Source organism: Centruroides sculpturatus, unplaced genomic scaffold, assembly GCF_000671375.1.
Source record: "Centruroides sculpturatus isolate CEXI.00-Female unplaced genomic scaffold, Cexi_2.0 scaffold1614, whole genome shotgun sequence".
Lineage (NCBI taxonomy): Eukaryota > Metazoa > Arthropoda > Arachnida > Scorpiones > Buthidae > Centruroides > Centruroides sculpturatus.
The window spans coordinates 15,605-35,589 of NW_019385753.1; the positions used below are offsets into that span (position 1 = coordinate 15,605).

A 19,985-nucleotide genomic window follows, 5' to 3' on the forward strand; every position below is an offset into this window, starting at 1 on the left:
TTTTTCTTATCTCCAACTGAAATATATATATATATATATTGGATAAAATACAATTTTTCTTTTCTTTTTACGAATTTACTAAGGAGTAAAAGCTGATTATTGGGATGTAATAATTTACTTTAAAGGATGTTTTTTTTTATGTATAGAGTAATTTATATTTTAGAAGAATTTAAAAAGAATTACCGGGATGAAACGTTAATTCTATAGGAACGATGCTATTAATTTTTCAAGCGATAGAAGTTTTTCTTGGATTTTTTCTGGTAAAAAATCAGTAAATAAAACGTAATTTTTAGGATAGATTTTTGCTTCTTTTATTAGAATGCCATTTTTTTTTTTCTTTACAAAGATGAGAAAAATATCGATTGGATTATAATCTGCAGTAGAGGCGTGTTGAAGTAATGCGATACATATTACCTGTGTCGTGTGCATGCCACCATTACCCTTCCATTACAACACCTTCATTAATACCTCCTAATCTGGTTTCGGTCATTTTTTACCCAATCCAAACCGATAAAATACTATAAAAATAACCTTAAATAGGTAGTATAGTAATTCTACAATCTTATTGCACCTATTAAATTCCCCCCCTGCAGACTATTTTTGTTATAACTCGGACGTCTTTGGCTGATAAATGGTAACGATTAATCGTGTTCTCGCTTGTGTGTGTGTGATGCTGGAAAGGATTTCTAGACGTGGCCAAATTGTGCCAGCAAATAAGTTCAAAAGCAACTACTGCTTCTATCGTTCAAACGTCAAGATTCGAACGTCAGGATGAGCGAGCGACAAACATTCTCTCTTCATTACCTTATCTGTAACTGTCCGAGTCGTAAGTAAACAAAGAGGATCGCCCTTTAAAAGGACAAGAAGAAAAATGTTGGTCAAGAAGAGTGGAGATTGATCGGACGGAGAAACATCCTACTATATTAAGATACGTATTTTTTGGTCAACGGTTAAATCATTGTGTCCAAAGTCTGACCATTTGTCCAACTTGTTCCACGCTCCTTTAGACAACGGGCATTTATTGTTAGTATAGGTCTTCGACCCTCTTCCTATGCCTTTTGACTTTTAATTCCTCTACAAATCTTTCCTCTCTTGTACTATAAATTTATATATAAACGAGTTAAACGACTACGTAAATTCATCTAAGTCTTCTCGAATTTTAACTAAATACAAAGTTTCTACGTGTGTGTTTTTTGTTATTTTCTTCAATTTATTAAGTTTAAAATCAGATCAAATGATTTTTACATTCCATTTAATGAGAAATTTAGAGGATTTTCTACGTTTTAAACAGGGAGGAATTCGAAATTAACTACAATTTATGATTTGGATTTAAAAAAGTAATAATAATCTAGAGAATTGGGGGGAATAGTATAAAAATTTACGTGTTAAATGCTTTCTAGAGTTAAATATTTTCTAGAATCGGAATTTATTTTCGTGAATTTCAATGTTTCTTTCGTAGAAAAGTGTACAAAAAAATTACATTTTCGTTAATAAATCATCATCACTATCGGCTCTTCTACATCAGGAATACGTTGGAAAAAATAAAAATAAACGATGATAATTATGAATTTCTATGCAAACGAAGCAGAAACGTAACGAAATTTCTTCATTTTGAATACAAAAATCCAGATAAATATACAAGTCGAAGAACACGGTAAAAGGCAATAGAAGTCAAGAGAAGGGTCGACTTTCATTTCTATCCTATAATGTCGCAGACGGTAATTATTTCCATTTGATGTCTCCGATTGTCAGTCACACAGCATGACTCACAGCTTGTCAAGACAGTTGCTGCACTTCGATCCCATCCAGTCCCTTACCCCAACAGGGATTGACTTTCTGCCTATCTCTCTCTCTCTCTCTATATATATATATATATATATATAATAGAAGTATATAACTGCATAAACGTCCATTTTTTTTAAATCNAATAAAAAAATAAAGATGTTTCATCCTTATTTTTCAATAGAGTTAGCCTTTCCTAATTGTAATTCCTAAGAGTAATTGAGAGTTAAAATTTTAACTCAGCATTTTAACTAAGCATTATTTTAAAATGTGTTTCCAGGTTGATTATTAAGATGTGTTTTCCTTATAAATAATTAAAATAATTAAATTCCGCATCCGGATAAATAGAGATGATACTTCGTTTTCTATACTCATTTATTTTCCTTATAAATAATTAAGATAATTAAATTCCGCATCCGGATAAATAGAGATGATACTTCGTTTTCTATACTCATCTTTGATTTCTTTATATTTTTAGGGGGATTTCCTGATAGGGGACATATGGAGCAGGGAAGACCCCGTCCTTATCCCCGGATAACTCGACCCCAAACTCAAGATCAATACTGTTATAGCTCCTCGGAAGAGGAGGAAGGTGAAAATCCTAAACTTTATTCAAGCGACAGAGAAAAAGATGGTTCCTATCTAAGATCTAGAGGTGAGAACTTCTTGTTTATTTATTTATTTAATACGTAAATCTTATCTATTTTTGATTATACTATATCGAGTTGTGGATCTTTTCTTCACTATACAAAACTACACTTTACGTTTTCTTCTTCCTAATTTTCCAAAAAAAAGAAATACTCGAGGGGAAAAAAACATATCTAAGAAGGAAACTAAACAAAAACATTCTTCTTCTTCTATTTTTAAAAAAAGATTTAAAAATTGTTTTCTCTTCTGGAAATTTAAACCGAATCTATGACGTCAACTAATTGCTTGATTCTAGAATAAAATAAAAAACAAAATACAAAAAAAAAATATATATTTTTAGAAGGGGTTTGTATATTTTTTTTCTTCTTCTTCTTCTTATCCCTCTTTCATAAAGGAAAAAAAAATAATAATAATAAAGGAAGAAACAAAAGAAGATGGCTACGAAGATCCTGTTCGACCGAGCGTAACAGAGAAGGTGGACTTCTTTTAAGGAATTCATTTTTCTTCCCTAAAAAATTTCCCCCTTTTTTTTTCTTCTCCTTTGTTTTTTCGGATGTTGTTTTTGTAAAAACGGGATCCTCTTTCCACAGTAGCGAGGTAATTACCTCGAAGTAGGACGACAGAACGACAGAGAAGAGAGAGATTTTAAAGCTTCTCGGTAATGACCAGAGGCGAGGTGATGAAAGAACACTTTGCAAATATTAATGGCGGATGGACACGCGATCGACACTAGCGCCAAACCTACTACTACTACCCCTTGCCATTGTTCTGTCTGACGTAACAGAGATTCGATTCTGCTCTTCTATTTTTTTTTTTCTCGTCTTTCTTGCATCCGAGTGATGCGGATTCTTATCCGATTGAATCACTCTAACTTTAATTCGTTAAAGTTTAAAGCTGTAAAAAAATTATTCTTTAAAAAAATAAGCTGGAAGGAAGCGTTGGAAACAATTTCTACATCCGTAAAATTAAATTTTACGATAAAAATAGGAGGCAACACCTTTACGTGTTTGGTTTAACAACGCGAAAAATCAAGAAGTTAACGATAAGAAGGGGAAGAAAAAAGGTTTTTTTTTCTTTTTTTAATCCATTAATACGAGTTAAATTCCGCCCAGTAGCTGCAGAAATAGGAAAAAAAGCAAACGTTTAAGTGCTAGGAACAATTACATACCAGGTGTGATCCTTGCATACACTTGATTAAAGGTAATGGTGGAGTGGAGAAGCGTAACAGCATCGAATGGTATTAATGTCGGAGGGATTATATCTGCTGATGAATTATTCACCTCCATTCGAGTCTGTGTGTGTGTTTTTTTTCTTTCTTTCTTTTTCTCTTCTATATATTCAGGTGACAATGGGTGATTGATTATTCCTTATAAAAGAATGGGTTACGTCGTTCCGATGTCGTCGAAAGCAATCTAACTCGTTCCTTTCTCTAACACACTAAAGACCGCCCGTTATCCATTATGTGACGTCACTTCCGGAATTCTCCTACACATTAGCAAACAAATAGGCATATCTGGACGGAGCGAGGTTAGAAGAAGTGAAATTATAGCTCGAGTCTCTGCAGCATCTTTTGTCCGGCATCCTCATCACTCCTAAGGGAGCCACCACTCTCTTCTAATCGCCATTTTCCATTTATATATACACCTCTCCGATGGCAAACGACAATTGTCTGCTCTATTTTGAGAGAAAATAAACAGGGAAAGTACATATGTAATTTTTCTGCTTAATAGAACCGTACATTTTAATTGCCCCTTTAAGGCTGCTTTACCGTCCTGCTCATGGTCTCGTGGAGAATTTCGTATTACAGCTTACTTTAAAATCGAATATATATTTTTTTAAATATATATTTAAATAATTACTGAAGACGGAACTTACCGTCGACTAAATATAGATTGAGGTAATTCCATGTAAAATTCAAATCTTCAACTTGTTGAGGGGGGATTTTCTGGGATGAGGAGAGAGAAAGCTATTTGAGACAGTTAAAGCTGAAACTATTGATTTCTTGGGATGCTGTTGAAGTATCCGCCAGGACTTTAAAGAACTTTATTATTTCCCTAGGGATTTGCCTGTACATGTCTTTAAGAATAGCCTATGGGTATCCTCTCGTAAAAGAGGAGATTGTTCTCATTATGATCCAAAGGTTTTCTGTCTAAAGATTCCAAAGGATTTTCCAACGATTTGTACCGAATATTCAACTGGAATATTACCACTTTGCATAAAACTATTCAATTGCGTGTTACCTCTTAAAAAAGTCCAAGTAGAAAATTTTTTAGTAATTTCCTTCCATCCTCCGAGATTACCGGAAAGTGGATAAAGTTAACTTTTTCACTTTGCATTTTATATTCTTCTTCTTTTCGTGTTGGAATCTCGATTATCTTTTCACTTCTATTCTTACTTGTTCCATTCTAGAATCTCGATTAAATTTTTTAGATCCTTTCTGGAAAAATTTAGATTATCTTGTATTTTTCTCTTCTCCTCTTCATCGAGATATCTCGATTTTCTATAAAATTCCTTCTCCTCCTCCTCCTCCTGGAAAAATCTCCATTACCTGTAACTTCTCTTCTCTTCCTTCTAGATAAATTTCATTATCTGTCACCTGTGCCGATTCTATCCTGAAAATCTCCAAATTTATCAAGGATACAATCATTCTTTCTCTAGAAAATCTTCATTATTGTAATTTTACTTATCCTTATTTTGAAAAAATCTCGGTTTTCCATTTTCTCATCTTCATTTTGTACTTTTCCTTATTCTCACCCTAACAAACTCTTGATTTTCTTGCAATTTTTCCTTTTTTTAATCCTGAGAAATATCTCCATTATCTGTAATTTCACCAACGATATTTCATTCTGAAAGAAGATTTACACCGTTGATTCGTCTATAGAGAGATAAAATCTAGATTATCTTTAATTTTTCTTAGTTCCATCATGGGATTAGTCTTTAAATTTTCTCGTCTTTATCCCAGGAAAAATTTGGATTATCTTTAATCCTTCTTATCCTCATCCTGAAGAAGCGTTCATTTCCGTATCTATTCTTCTCTTCATCCTCTAAAGATCTCTGTCATCTTTATCCTTTCTCTTCCTTATCCTAAAAAATCTCGGACATCTGTAACGTCGCTTATTTTTATCCTAGGAAAATCTCACTTATCACTCTTCCTATCTGCATCCTGTACAGTCAAACGTGATCAATTTTCATTACAGGAAAGTAAAGTAAACATTTTTTTTAAAGAAGGAAAGAGTTAAAGTGTGGTATGCGGTAATCTTTTGTAGGAAACAAAGTGAATATAATTAAATAAAACCGGTTAATTTCACGGTCCCATCAGACCAATCTGTTAATAAATTCAATTCAGAAGAGACAGTTTATCACGCAAGAGATGCGAGAATCAAAAGGAAAAATAATTGGCTCATCGTCGTTTCACATTTGACTCAACCAGTTCAACTTGTCATTAATCATTCACCGATACTCCAATTCAATTAGATGATGCCTGATGTGTAGTCGAGTAGAAAGAGGAATTATAATACACCTGCTCATCCTCGACGTCCCACGTGACGATAACCCCACAAAAATTATCTTAATGAATACAAATTATGATTATCTACAAAATTATATTATCCACAACATTTTCACTTCGATACATTTCTCAGCATCTTTTTCTAAAACTCCAATGATTGTTAACGTTTTGGCAAGGGATACTCGCCTAGAAAAATGATTAAAAATAACTTGCTCGGATTAAGGAACCGTAATTATGATCTTAAACACTCATTTCTAACTCTAGCTTATACGTGCATCCACTATTAATGTGATAAATCTCGAATTTCTCGTCTTAATCTTCTCGTTGATTTACCTCCAACTCTTTATCCTTCGAAGAGTACGAAGATGATGCTCCTTTAAAAAAAATCCTTAAGGTTGTCTTTTATTAAGGAGATTATACTTTAAATTTCTAAGTTGTAAATATCCAATTTCTCGTCCAAGATGGTTTTAAAGTATGATTTATAGAGCATCTTGCATGCTTTGTTGGATTATTCGAGTAAAGTCCACAAAGATGTGGAACGTTTCTATGTAATTTATTGAATAAAAATAGTCATTTTATACACTTTAAGAAAGTTTCGACTTCTTTTTTTGTCTAAATTTATTAAGACAATAATCGTTACTCCGCTTAATTTTCATAGAAAATGTTAAAGTTCATTGGAGAGGAATGGGATGAAATTGTTAAAATTATCCACGAAATTTATATTTGTACATTTTGTAGAGTTATACCTATCCACGAATAATTGCAGTATCGTTAATTACAATTAATTTTAATTGCTTTAATCATTCATTTCCTTAGTATTGCGCACTTCTTTAGCGTTACGTCGAACTAATTATACACTTCCTCGCATTCAAAGGGCTATTTATATAATCCTGACAGATATCCGAATCAATAGTTCCCTCCACCGACCTTAATGCCTCCTCCTGATTACATTACAGTAGTCATTAATTTACAATGGAACATTCCAATGCCTCAACCAACATTCACTATCTCTGCTACTACACAAAATCCGCATCCTCTTCCCGAGCATCCTTCAACTTTTGGTTAGCATCTCTCTCTCTCTCTCTCTCTCTCTCTCTCCAACCAGACGTTTACTGGAGAGTAGGAAGATTTTATCAAGCAGAAAATTGAATAATTCTACCGTAGAAAAAAAGTACCAAAAAATATATAAATTATTACATATAAATTTTAAGAAGATATAGCGTTATATTAAATCGCCAGTTATAGATTTATGATAAAGAATTGAGCGAATTTTGTCATTTCCTTTCTGTCAATATATTTTGGTCATGATTTAGTTCCAGGGTGAACTTTATTGACTCTTGTTCCACTAGGGAGAGCAGATAGCTATTTGATGGCTATTGATCTAAGCTGGATAACGTTTAAATTCCTCGAAAGATCATTGTTATCTACCACCGACTTTATGATTAAATAGCGGACCATCCTTTATTTAAATACATTTTTCTATCATTCTCTTGGCCATTTTTAAGTTAATTTGAGGTAATTAAACAGAGGATATGCGCCTCTCTTTCTTACTTTAATTTTATTCCATTGTTTCTGCACGAGAATAGTCCGAGTGTAAGAACCCCACCTTTAGTTTTGTATGGGTTTTTTTTTATATAGTGAAAAATCCTTCGACGCGTAGCGAGGTGTGGCAAACAGGAAGCAATCAAAGCTACCTTTTGCTCGAAACAGGAAATTAAAGTAGTCGGAACCCTCTGGCATCGGATCTAATCCTACTCCTGGGATTGAACTCTGCTTTCCAAAAAGTGATGAAAACTTTATTCTTATTGTTAAATCTATTATTTTCGAGTTTTCTAATGAGTTATTCTCCCTTTTTTCTACAATATTTATTCTCGTTTGGGATGAATTTTTTTAAAATAATTTTTACACAATAAATTAATACTTTTATCCTCCGGTTATAGGGATTCTCCACTTTTGCTCTTCCTCATCTTGGAATTTTAAAAATTTACTTAAAAATTTAAGGATGGGGACGTGTTTAAAATAAAATACACTCACGATTTTATCCTAAAAACAATCTATTTATTCTATATTAAATAATAAAATAGTTATAGTTGGATTGTAACTGTAACGTAATGCAAATTTTTATTGTTTTACTGTATGTATGTTCTAGTTTAATTTAATAAAAGACTATTCTTCTCTAGGGAATTTTTTTTAAAAAAAATAATGTTTAAAGATAGAAAATGTTGTTTGTAAAGGAAAGTAGAAACAAATCTTTAAACATTTGTTAAAGAAGAGCTAGAAATGCACCCTTGTTGCTCCTTTGTTTTGATAATAGATTGAAGTCGGGAGAATATCGAATTCTTAGTTATTATTGAAGTTTTGTTGTTTAATCTGTTCGAGCAACGAAGGTAATTTGCTGCGATCACATCGATTGTCAAGCGTATCTCCCCACAAGGGATACGCTGTTAAAAAATTTCTACTCCAATTATCCACTTAAAAGTGGCTGAACAATCAACCAGAAAACAGATCTCATTAACACACCAGCTTTGTTTTCCTTGGCCACAGATCAGAATTGGTTCAGTCGCTACTTTTTCTTACGAAGAATTCTAAGAAATTCGAATTTTCTTTGCATTTTTTTTCCTCCCTCCTTCCTTTTTCTCTTACCTTCTTCTCCACTCATTTCCATGTGTAAACAGTGGAAAAGCATTAGAAAAGCCAAAATGCCTTTCTTCATTGGCTCGTGAAAGATTTAAGGAATTAAATGTCGCATTAATTCTGTAAACCTGGCAACCGGATCGCTTAAATGTGTTTTAATAATTAAATAAGGAATTTTTTTTCTTCTTTTCTCAGCGTTATACTTTAATATTCAAATGGTTTTAACACAGCTTAAGAGCGTTGTGATGCACGAAAATTCGTCCGCATCTTTAAGATGAGTGATGCTCTTCCCGAGCATCGATCTAATTCTTTATAATTTTATAGTCGACGAAGTATATATTAATGAAGCTTAGATAAATATTTAACAAATTTATTATCTTAAAATCTTAAAATAATTATCAAATTTTTTTTCTCTCCTCGCTATTTTTAAGTATTAAGTTAGCGATTAACACATTGAGAAATCTGGAGAAAGTTAACGAGACGAATTAGCTTTTAATGCGATTATAACCGATAAAATTGAGATTTTTACTTTTCCAAAGTGAAGATAAAAGTTTAATTATGGATATAGAAAAAATTTAATATTCCTTTATTAAACTTTGTTTGCCATTATAATTGTTGAAGAGAATGAAAGAAAGTTGTGACGCTGCAGGAATAAACTAAACAATGAAGTGTGGAGTGGTGTGATGGATGATGTTGGAAAGTTTGACAAATTACTGGCGATAGAACTGTCAATCTATTGTAGCTATTTTCAATCACCTGCATGAGATGAACGGTGTTGTCGCTTATTGAAGACAAACTGTTTACATTTTGTTCACACAAAAGAATTCTTCCCATGCTAAAACTTTGAGTTAAAAAATAAAATAATAAAAAAAAAACTAGTCGAATGTGTAAAATATCGAAGCTGAAGTAGCATTTACACTATAACAAAACTAAAGTTCCAAGTTAATTCTCTTAAACAGTAAAGGTTTGTCATTACATTCGACTACATCCCTTGTAAGAGCTACAGCTTGTCAGCTTAGAATTTTAATTATCGATATTCTGCTTCACCAAATTAGTCTTGATTATTATTCCTTTATATCCTTAGAAGAATATTATCTTTCAGGTTATCGCTTTACACTTGTATCGATCGTTTGTTGAAATGTATATCGAATCCCGAGGAAAAGCTTTTCAAATGAATGTTTTGATTCTTTCTAAGCTCGTAAAGATGAAATTCTTCTTCTTTATCCCAAGAATTAAATAGATTTTTATAAATTACTACGTTAATTTTTCATTCTTTTTACAAGATATAATGTAATTTATAGTCATTAAAAGTTATTATCGGTTGAATCTTTAAGCAAGAGTAAATTTTCTCATCAGAGAATTTCGATCTTTTTTCCTTATAAATGTTTAAATTTTATCACTTTAAAATTGAAAAAAATGATATAATTTCTTATATAAAATGTTTATTTGACGAATTATAGCTAAATATAAAGAAATTAGCCGTATTATCTCGACACACTTCGAAAGAAATTGGATAATTGATCCTTTGTTTATGTAATTTAACATAGAAAGAAGCATCTTGTAAATCATTTATAGTTAATTTGTTACGTTCTTACGCTTCGCCTATAATTATATTTAATATTTTAACACAAAAAAACATACATTTTTCTTATAATTTCATAACATTTATCGATAAATATAGGTCTATGAACTAACATTATCTACTTCTCTTACATCACGACTCTAATTAATTCTTAAGCTAGAAACTGCGAATTTTCTTACAGAAAACGTTTTAAATTTTTAATAAAAGTTTTACCAAACAAAGTATTTACATTTTTAAAGAATAAAACGTGAAATATTTACAAGTTTAACCGGAATAAAACTCGGTAATTGATAGAGAATCCCCCTATTTCGATTCAACTTCTCTAAACTAAATTGAGAAAGAGATAAAGAGATCTACTCAATAAAAAGTCATGTGGAAAGAAAATATCTATATTTTGTTCATCAGTGAGAGAATGTATCGCGTTACACGTACTGAATATTTTAAAAGACAAAGATATATTCAAGAATATTTATTTTTATTTATTTTTAGTGCCGGTTGAAATATTTATAAATAATCGAAAATCTTCAAGATTTTATTGACGATATTTTCCGTATAGAAAGAAGATAAAAGCGAGTTTAGTTTAGATTTTTTTCCCCCTTTCTCTCTCTCTCTCTCTTTTCTACTTTATCCCTTTCCTAATTTAAAATTCAATCATTTCTTCTAAAGTAATTCAAAGCCGAGTCATTTTAAGGTGACTTCGATGTTTTTATAGTAAGAAAGTAAAGGTTGTTTTCTTTTTTTTTTATACCTAAAATTTCATATTTTCTAATCATTCTGCTCTTTCCTCCATTTTCTAACCTCCGAATTCTTTGGTAGAGGAATACAATTACACGTCCACTAGCCTTGAGCTTGGAGACCGCTAAGTGCTTGCATATGCTATTACGCTTCTTATTGACTATAACTATCGCAGGTAAGTAGAAGATTACTCGGGGGATAACATCTTGCGTCGAAATTAGTTCCCATACGAACGTAATCCCGACTCTCTCTCTCTCGGCTCGACTAATGCTTTTAAGTAAAAATAACTGTTTAAATTCTGTTATCTTCCTGTTTGACTTAAAGTGTAGTTTCTCCCTCCAGCTTCAGCACATGAAAGCTTATTAGGATGAGACAGGAGAAAGAGGACAGCTTCTCTAAAATAAGACTCACTTCACTCACCACTTAGAGTGCGTAGTCAACTTCAATACAGCCTGTAAAACTTGTTTTCCTGCAAGGCAGCCGAGCTTTGCGTGGAAGCCTCCTTGTTTTCTTCTTCTTGGCTCTAAACTATAAGAGAAGTTTAAGGCAGCATAGCAATGTTGCAGCAAATTGAATTCTGAGGTTCATTTTTATGTGTACATCAAAGACGTGGCGACTTTTTTTTATTTTATTTTATTTTAATTTAAAAATCCGGATGAAGAAGCGAACAGACTTTATACCTTATATATATATATATATTGGATAAAATACAATTTTTCTTTTCTTTTTACGAATTTACTAAGGAGTAAAAGCTGATTATTGGGATGTAATAATTTACTTTAAAGGATGTTTTTTTTTATGTATAGAGTAATTTATATTTTAGAAGAATTTAAAAAGAATTACCGGGATGAAACGTTAATTCTATAGGAACGATGCTATTAATTTTTCAAGCGATAGAAGTTTTTCTTGGATTTTTTCTGGTAAAAAATCAGTAAATAAAACGTAATTTTTAGGATAGATTTTTGCTTCTTTTATTAGAATGCCATTTTTTTTTCTTTACAAAGATGAGAAAAATATCGATTGGATTATAATCTGCAGTAGAGGCGTGTTGAAGTAATGCGATACATATTACCTGTGTCGTGTGCATGCCACCATTACCCTTCCATTACAACACCTTCATTAATACCTCCTAATCTGGTTTCGGTCATTTTTTACCCAATCCAAACCGATAAAATACTATAAAAATAACCTTAAATAGGTAGTATAGTAATTCTACAATCTTATTGCACCTATTAAATTCCCCCCCTGCAGACTATTTTTGTTATAACTCGGACGTCTTTGGCTGATAAATGGTAACGATTAATCGTGTTCTCGCTTGTGTGTGTGTGATGCTGGAAAGGATTTCTAGACGTGGCCAAATTGTGCCAGCAAATAAGTTCAAAAGCAACTACTGCTTCTATCGTTCAAACGTCAAGATTCGAACGTCAGGATGAGCGAGCGACAAACATTCTCTCTTCATTACCTTATCTGTAACTGTCCGAGTCGTAAGTAAACAAAGAGGATCGCCCTTTAAAAGGACAAGAAGAAAAATGTTGGTCAAGAAGAGTGGAGATTGATCGGACGGAGAAACATCCTACTATATTAAGATACGTATTTTTTGGTCAACGGTTAAATCATTGTGTCCAAAGTCTGACCATTTGTCCAACTTGTTCCACGCTCCTTTAGACAACGGGCATTTATTGTTAGTATAGGTCTTCGACCCTCTTCCTATGCCTTTTGACTTTTAATTCCTCTACAAATCTTTCCTCTCTTGTACTATAAATTTATATATAAACGAGTTAAACGACTACGTAAATTCATCTAAGTCTTCTCGAATTTTAACTAAATACAAAGTTTCTACGTGTGTGTTTTTTGTTATTTTCTTCAATTTATTAAGTTTAAAATCAGATCAAATAATTTTTACATTCCATTTAATGAGAAATTTAGAGGATTTTCTACGTTTTAAACAGGGAGGAATTCGAAATTAACTACAATTTATGATTTGGATTTAAAAAAGTAATAATAATCTAGAGAATTGGGGGGAATAGTATAAAAATTTACGTGTTAAATGCTTTCTAGAGTTAAATATTTTCTAGAATCGGAATTTATTTTCGTGAATTTCAATGTTTCTTTCGTAGAAAAGTGTACAAAAAAATTACATTTTCGTTAATAAATCATCATCACTATCGGCTCTTCTACATCAGGAATACGTTGGAAAAAATAAAAATAAACGATAATAATTATGAATTTCTATGCAAACGAAGCAGAAACGTAACGAAATTTCTTCATTTTGAATACAAAAATCCAGATAAATATACAAGTCGAAGAACACGGTAAAAGGCAATAGAAGTCAAGAGAAGGGTCGACTTTCATTTCTATCCTATAATGTCGCAGACGGTAATTATTTCCATTTGATGTCTCCGATTGTCAGTCACACAGCATGACTCACAGCTTGTCAAGACAGTTGCTGCACTTCGATCCCATCCAGTCCCTTACCCCAACAGGGATTGACTTTCTGCCTATCTCTCTCTCTCTCTCTATATATATATATATATATATATAATAGAAGTATATAACTGCATAAACGTCCATTTTTTTTAAATCTTTTCTAAATATTTTATGCAGAAAAGTAAGAAATTAAAGTCAGATATTTACTCATCTGTTTATAATTGAAGTGATCCTGACAAGGAAAATTCAACTCAATTGGGAAATGAAAGGAAGCTAAGAGTAAATCAATTTAAGTTCATTTAGAATCCGGATATTCGTGAGAATCGTATAACACGATTAGAAGATTTTAATTTGCTCATTAACGTTCATTAAGTGTTCAAATTAAAAATTAAAATCCGTTGGAAAGAAGGGAAAAAGTCGATCTTGGGGAAGGAGAAAAAAAAAATAAATAAATAACGATTCACTATTTAAAATAACTTCATTAATTTCTCTTAAAGAGTTAAGAAACTTTATAAATAATCTTAAAAATCTTTAAATATTTCAAACGTTTATGATGATCCTTTAAAAACTCGTTAAGACGACTTAAAAAATTAATTCGTTTGACGAGGAGAATGATATAAAAATGATTTTATTAGTTGGATCTTCTCTGGGGACGTTCGAATTTCGAGGTAAAGTGTCAAGAGAACGTCGTCTAGAATTGTGTTTCCATCTATTTACATACTTTAAAACGTCGATCGCGTATTACCTTACATAAACGTCGAGTGAATGTTGATACGTATGAAAAGATTTCATCCAAATTTCTGGTGTTAAATGTATGACAAAGCACGTAGTCTATAGGCAAAAATATATAATAAAAGGTCACTTTTAAACAGGATCATCACTCAATAAATTGATATACGAGGCCCGTCAGTGTCAAATCTTTCTCTATTGTGTAGCATCATTACCGTATCTTATCACAGTTTGTATCTACACTTCCATTTTTTCTTATCTCCAACTGAAATCTAAAGAAACAAGTTTGTTTTTTACCTTGTTTTTTTTTCTTAGATTCTTTCATTTTTATATATATATATATTTTCTTCCCCTTTTTTTTCCTCGGAAGAAAGAGGAAAAATTCATTACACTTTGTTGTAGATTCTTGCCTGCGCTTTCATAAATATAACATCGGTGACTTAGTTAAGGAAGAAAAATGATTCCGTGTAGCGTGTAGCAATGGTGCCGATGATAAATTTATTTCCTAACAAGGAAACACGATATCGGATATACATGTTGGGGAAACAATCATAACGAATTGCGGCATCACGTGGTTTTTCCATTCTATTTTTAGAAACATCCTCATCCCGGATGCTAGATTTTTCCTCTCGTCTTCATCTTTGCCACCGTGCAATATCTGCCTCGGTAATTGCCGTGTTTTCCTCCTACATTTTTTTTTCCGACTGTTTTGCACTATTGCAATCGTTTATCACGCTAGTAGCAGCAACGGTAACAAAGGAGGAGGAAGAGCAATCGTTTATGATTAATTATTGATCATCGAACAATCGATGATACCGGAGATTTCAGTAGGTTTTTGTTAGGAAGATTTATTTATTTATTAAATTTTTCTCGTTATAATCGTCTTTCAAAAAAAAAAAAATCTTAAATATAAAAATATTTTCGAGTTTATTAACGACGAACGTGAGACGTTGTAATACAATGAATTGCTTAATTAGGCCTTAATAACGAGTAATTACAGTAAGATATCTGGCCGAGTAGTATCTACGCCAATTAGTTTGATGCCGGAAACAACTTTTTTCCTAACGCAGCACCTCTCACTTTCGTTCTTGTCCTATCCTGAGGAGGGGGGAAACAAACTACAACGTCCCCTCTCACACTTTTCTAATACCTCTCAACGTATCGATCCCTTCTCGTTACGTGTCAGTCTCCTATCTGGCTCCTACTTCTATCCGATGACCTCCGACCTCTGGAGTTATTAAAAATAAACAAAATAATCATCGCGCTAAGATGCGCGTGAAGGGGGGATCGTTTCGACTAGCGGATTTATCTGTCAGAGTAGCATAGGTCATCAAGCACGACTCGTACATGCGAATGGACTTCTTCCTAATTGGTGCCACGTCCTGTCGTTAAGAACTTATGTCTTCGAACAGACAGACGGAATTGCTTTGACATTCGCGGATTTTCGCCAATTTCCACCTCAGATATTATTAAAAAATAACTCGTTTCCTACCGAACTCTTTATATTAATAGAGAGTTCGGATCCTTCTTCACTTTGTTCGTACTTTTTAACGTGGGTGAGAGGTCGGGGGTGCATTCCAACTCTCTTAAATTACAGTTTAATGCGAGAAGAAATCAAGGTTAAATCGAGAGAAGAACAGAAATGATGAATAAAGTGTTTCTGTAGGGAGGAACAAGTCAAACTCGAGATGCGTAGCGAAGCATTTCCGGGCATCTGGATAGAAAAGATCCTGTCACAGTTACAGGAAGTTCGACCGACGTCACACAGTGTCGCATTCTCACTTTCTCTCACGATCTTATCTATTATAACATTGACAATAACACCAACCGTATACGACTATATTAAAACTTCATTCTTGAAACTACAGATTTATCATAAAATAATAGATTTTTCCAACTAAAAAAAACTATTAAAAAATTCAAAAATAAACTTATTCAAATATTAAAAGTTCTCTTGTTTTAAAAAATTCATAATATATAAAAAAATCTTCGATTTTAAATCTCTCGGAGGGATGCGAATTTAAATAAGATATAAAGATAAATATTTTTAACTATTTTAAAATATTGAAAAGAATTAAAAAACATGATTTAATTCCTTTTAAAATATGTATTTTAATATATTTATAATCCTTTAAATATTTAAAAAAAATTCCAACTAATTTTATAACGAAAAAAAATGCAAAGATGCTAAATATTGTAGTGATGCGGAGGAGCGGGAGGAGGAGGAGGAGGAGGATGAAAAAGATGCGGATGAGATGGAGTCTTTATAAACCAATGAAAAGAAACAAGTTGTTTACTTGAGAGAGAAAATCCGAGCGTTAAATTTGTTTTGATCTAAGTAATAAAACGAGGAATTCCAATAGGAGTAGTCAGCCATTAAAAGATCACTTAAGCTTGGAAGTGCAATGCCAAACTGGACGTTCCCGATTGAAATTTAATCTCTAAATTCCATATAAACATGTTTACCTTTCGTTTAGATTAAGCTTCATCCAATATAACTCTTGGTCGATGATCAATTTGTACATCTTTTCCTTGTATAATGAGTCAAGAATGCGATACTTAATTAATGTTTAAAGCTTTAAAAGCTACATAGTTATCGTTCTAAACAAATTTCAAGCTTGTTTATCGGCCGTGAGGAATTATTAAAAAGGGGAATTCGAAGAGGAACGACCATCCCTCTAAATTTTTTTTTCCCTTTCCTATTTCTCTTGGGCGATACCAATCAACTGATATTGTTATAAGGTGAAGGAGGAGAGTAACCGTTTGGTCGATATATTCGCGATGTTTATACGTAAAAATTCCCCGAGTTAGGTATATTTTGCATAAATTAGCATCGGAAAATGATGCTAAACCAGATTAAATTGCAAAAATATGCCCAGAAATAAGGAATTTATTATAGGAAAAAAAAAGAAGAGGTTTAAGTGTGTTTTTAATGGGATTTTTTTTTCCGATATTTTCTTGCAAAAATGACCTAGAGTAAGGATATTTTAAGGTTATTTTTCATAAAGTAGCGCAGAAAAATACGAAAAATCGGATTCTACACAGGAAAAAAATTAGAAAAGAATATTTTTGATGGAAATATTTGACATTTCCTTGCCGAAATCCTTAAATAGCGGGGTGAAACCATTAAATTTATATAAAGAAATATTAATAAATCGAATTAACACGAAGAAACGTCGACTAGAAAATAAAGAATTACAAGAAAAAAATGGATTATAAGAGAATAAATGGTGAGGAAATTTCGAGTATTCCCGTTTAAAAAAACTCCCTAAAATAATGATTTCTTGCATAAAATAACTTAGAAAAACGCTATTAAAGTAGAATAATTTGTTTAAAAAGTAAGCAGAAAGTAAAAAAGAAGAAAGAAAAAGAAAATTTGTACGATTAAGAGTTAAAGTGTGAGAAGTTTTAGAGGAAAATTACAAATTTTAAGTGAGAAAAGACGGAAAATATTTAAAGAAAAAGAAGAAAATAACGTATTTAGGTTGTTATTTATTTACTTTTTTTCCTTAAAAATTCTCCGGGGGGTGCGACAATCAACACAAATTGTGGAAAGAAGAGGTAGAAATTGTTGACGATATTCCCATGTATAAAATCCCAGAAGGTAGCCAAGCAAAGATAGAAGTAAACAGCGAAGAAAGCTGTCAGGACGTGGAAGAGTAAAAGAGAAAAGGCTGAAACATTACCAAGGATTTAGATGTCATGACTGGAAGATTTACAGAGAAAGCTCCCCTCGGATCTAAGAGCCGCAGGCAGCAGACAAAACTACGTCACACAAAATTAACGATAACATTGGAAAACGGTCATACATCACAATCAAGAAAGATAGACACGAGGACCCCGTCCCGAGGGAGTTTGCACGAGAGGGATTGAAGACTATAAGACTCTATATAGAGTAGACCAGAAAGGAATGCTCACGTTAGGAAAGTGCAGTCATTATACCTGGGGTTGCCATTGCAATCTGCAGTATTCGGGTGTTACAATATTGATGGAGCTTCTACTACTTGTATTTCTGGTACCTACTTCTCCCCCCTTACACTCTTGGGGGATATTTGTTGCCCGAATCATCCATCTTCCCCCCTTCTCACGTGACTTATATAGGGTGGGACCACACAAATAGAATCCATAAGGGAGAAAGAGAGAATTGTGTTTTATCCTCCCGCTACCGGCTTTAATACTAAAGTGTAGTAAGCCAATGGCAACAGCTGCTACCACCACGTTGCTGTCTTGACCACATTTTAAAATCGTATCGTGTTACCATCCAAACAAATCAATTTTCCACACGATTCTCGTCTTCTTCTCTTCCGAAATTATTTATTATCTGCTCCGTTCCACCGCCATTTTTATTCATATATTCCTCTCTTTATATACGACGAGTTGATCAAAATTGTATCTTTCCACTTTAATAAGTGCCGTCCATGGAGTCAGGATGTTTTAATTTCTATAAATGATGCTTACATTGAGGTGTTCGGGAGAGATTCCAAAGTTTCTAGACGTGTAGATTCTAATACGTTACAAATACTCAATTCTTTTATACATTGTGGGCAAAGAAAGGATCATTTCCTCTTCCTATACACAAAGGATACATCCTATGTGGGAAGGAAGTTTTTACTTCCTTAATAGGAACGTAAGTGTCTCCCTGTGTGTAAAGGAAGATCTTTTGTGCCTAGTACAAAGAAAAACACAGATCTTTTCTTCACAAATGCAAAGAAAGTATCATTTTCTTCTAAGTCTTCCTGTAGATAAATAAAGGAGTCTTTCATTTTCCTATACACAAACAAAAGATCCTTTGATGTTCCTGTGTGATTCTTTGCTCTTTCTATATAAAGGAAGAATCTTTTATGTTTAATACCACAAGATAATTACAAAGAAAAATTCCTTATTTTTCTGTTCACAGACAAAGAAAAGATTCTTTCATCTTCCTGCGTGTAAATAAAGGATCCTTTTATGTTATTGTAGACGAGAAAGGACTTTTCTATGTATAAACTAACCATTATTTGTAATTCTAAATGCAAAGAAAGGGTCTTTTACTCTTCCTGTATGCGGAAAAATCCCTTTCCTGGATGCAAAGATTCTTTCCTACGTACATAAAAATAACTCCTGCATGTAATTTAAACTAGGGACATCTTTTCTAGCGGTCATCTCTCCTTCTCCTACGTTTATTTATTTATTTTTACACTTAACTTTAGATATTGTAATCAAAATAAAATATTAAATCATCACACAAAGTGAAATATTTATTTAGTAAAGATTATCTGAATGTAGATTTAATAAGAGAACAACAGATCGTTAATTATCTCAAGCTTTGACTGTAATAGGAAAATTCAATTTATTCAAACGAAAAGTGAATAATGTTGTATTCTTTGCTTCGATTTATTCATTTTTACCTTAAATTTTTACGAATTTCGAAGATAAAACAAAGAGAAAAAAATAAGTTATATTCTTATACAAGACTGATGCTCGTATCTTCCTCATCACTTCATCCAGTGGGGCATCTTATCCAAATACAACAATACAACCAAACGTAGGCCATAAACAACATCTTCTCTCACTAAAACAGTAGTTTTTCAATGGTTGAAACGTGTTGTTTAGGAGGTGAAACACGTTGTTTCGTCGATACAGGTCACTTCTCTTTGAATTTTCTACGTTTTTTTTCGCATAAAATCACCCAATTATACCATATTTTTATAGTTTCTTATTCAAAATGAGTATATAAATTCAAATTTTCTAGCAAAATTTCGTATAATTTGACAGAAATCATTTCAAAATTCTCCATCTTCTTGAAGTGGGAAAGTATCTTCGATTTCCACCTGTTTTCTAAGGACGGAATACGATTATTTATGATAAAATTATATTAAAAAATAAATAAATTTATAAAATTCTTAATTAATTTAATAATATTTATGTATTTTTTTTAATATTTTAAATATAAAAAATGAT

The 19,985-nt window shown here is 32.3% G+C and overlaps 1 protein-coding gene across 1 annotated transcript in view; it reads left to right on the plus strand.

The window, feature by feature from the left end:
* The first annotated feature begins 2,264 nt into the window (after positions 1–2,264).
* LOC111641793 overlaps positions 2,265–19,985 on the plus strand; it is a 46,432-nt gene continuing 28,711 nt past the window's right edge. Inside the window, exon 1 of the mRNA XM_023388023.1 lies at positions 2,265–2,437. Within this exon, the coding sequence (XP_023243791.1) occupies positions 2,284–2,437 (154 nt within the window). The 5' untranslated portion in view covers positions 2,265–2,283. The remainder of the gene's footprint in view (positions 2,438–19,985) is intronic.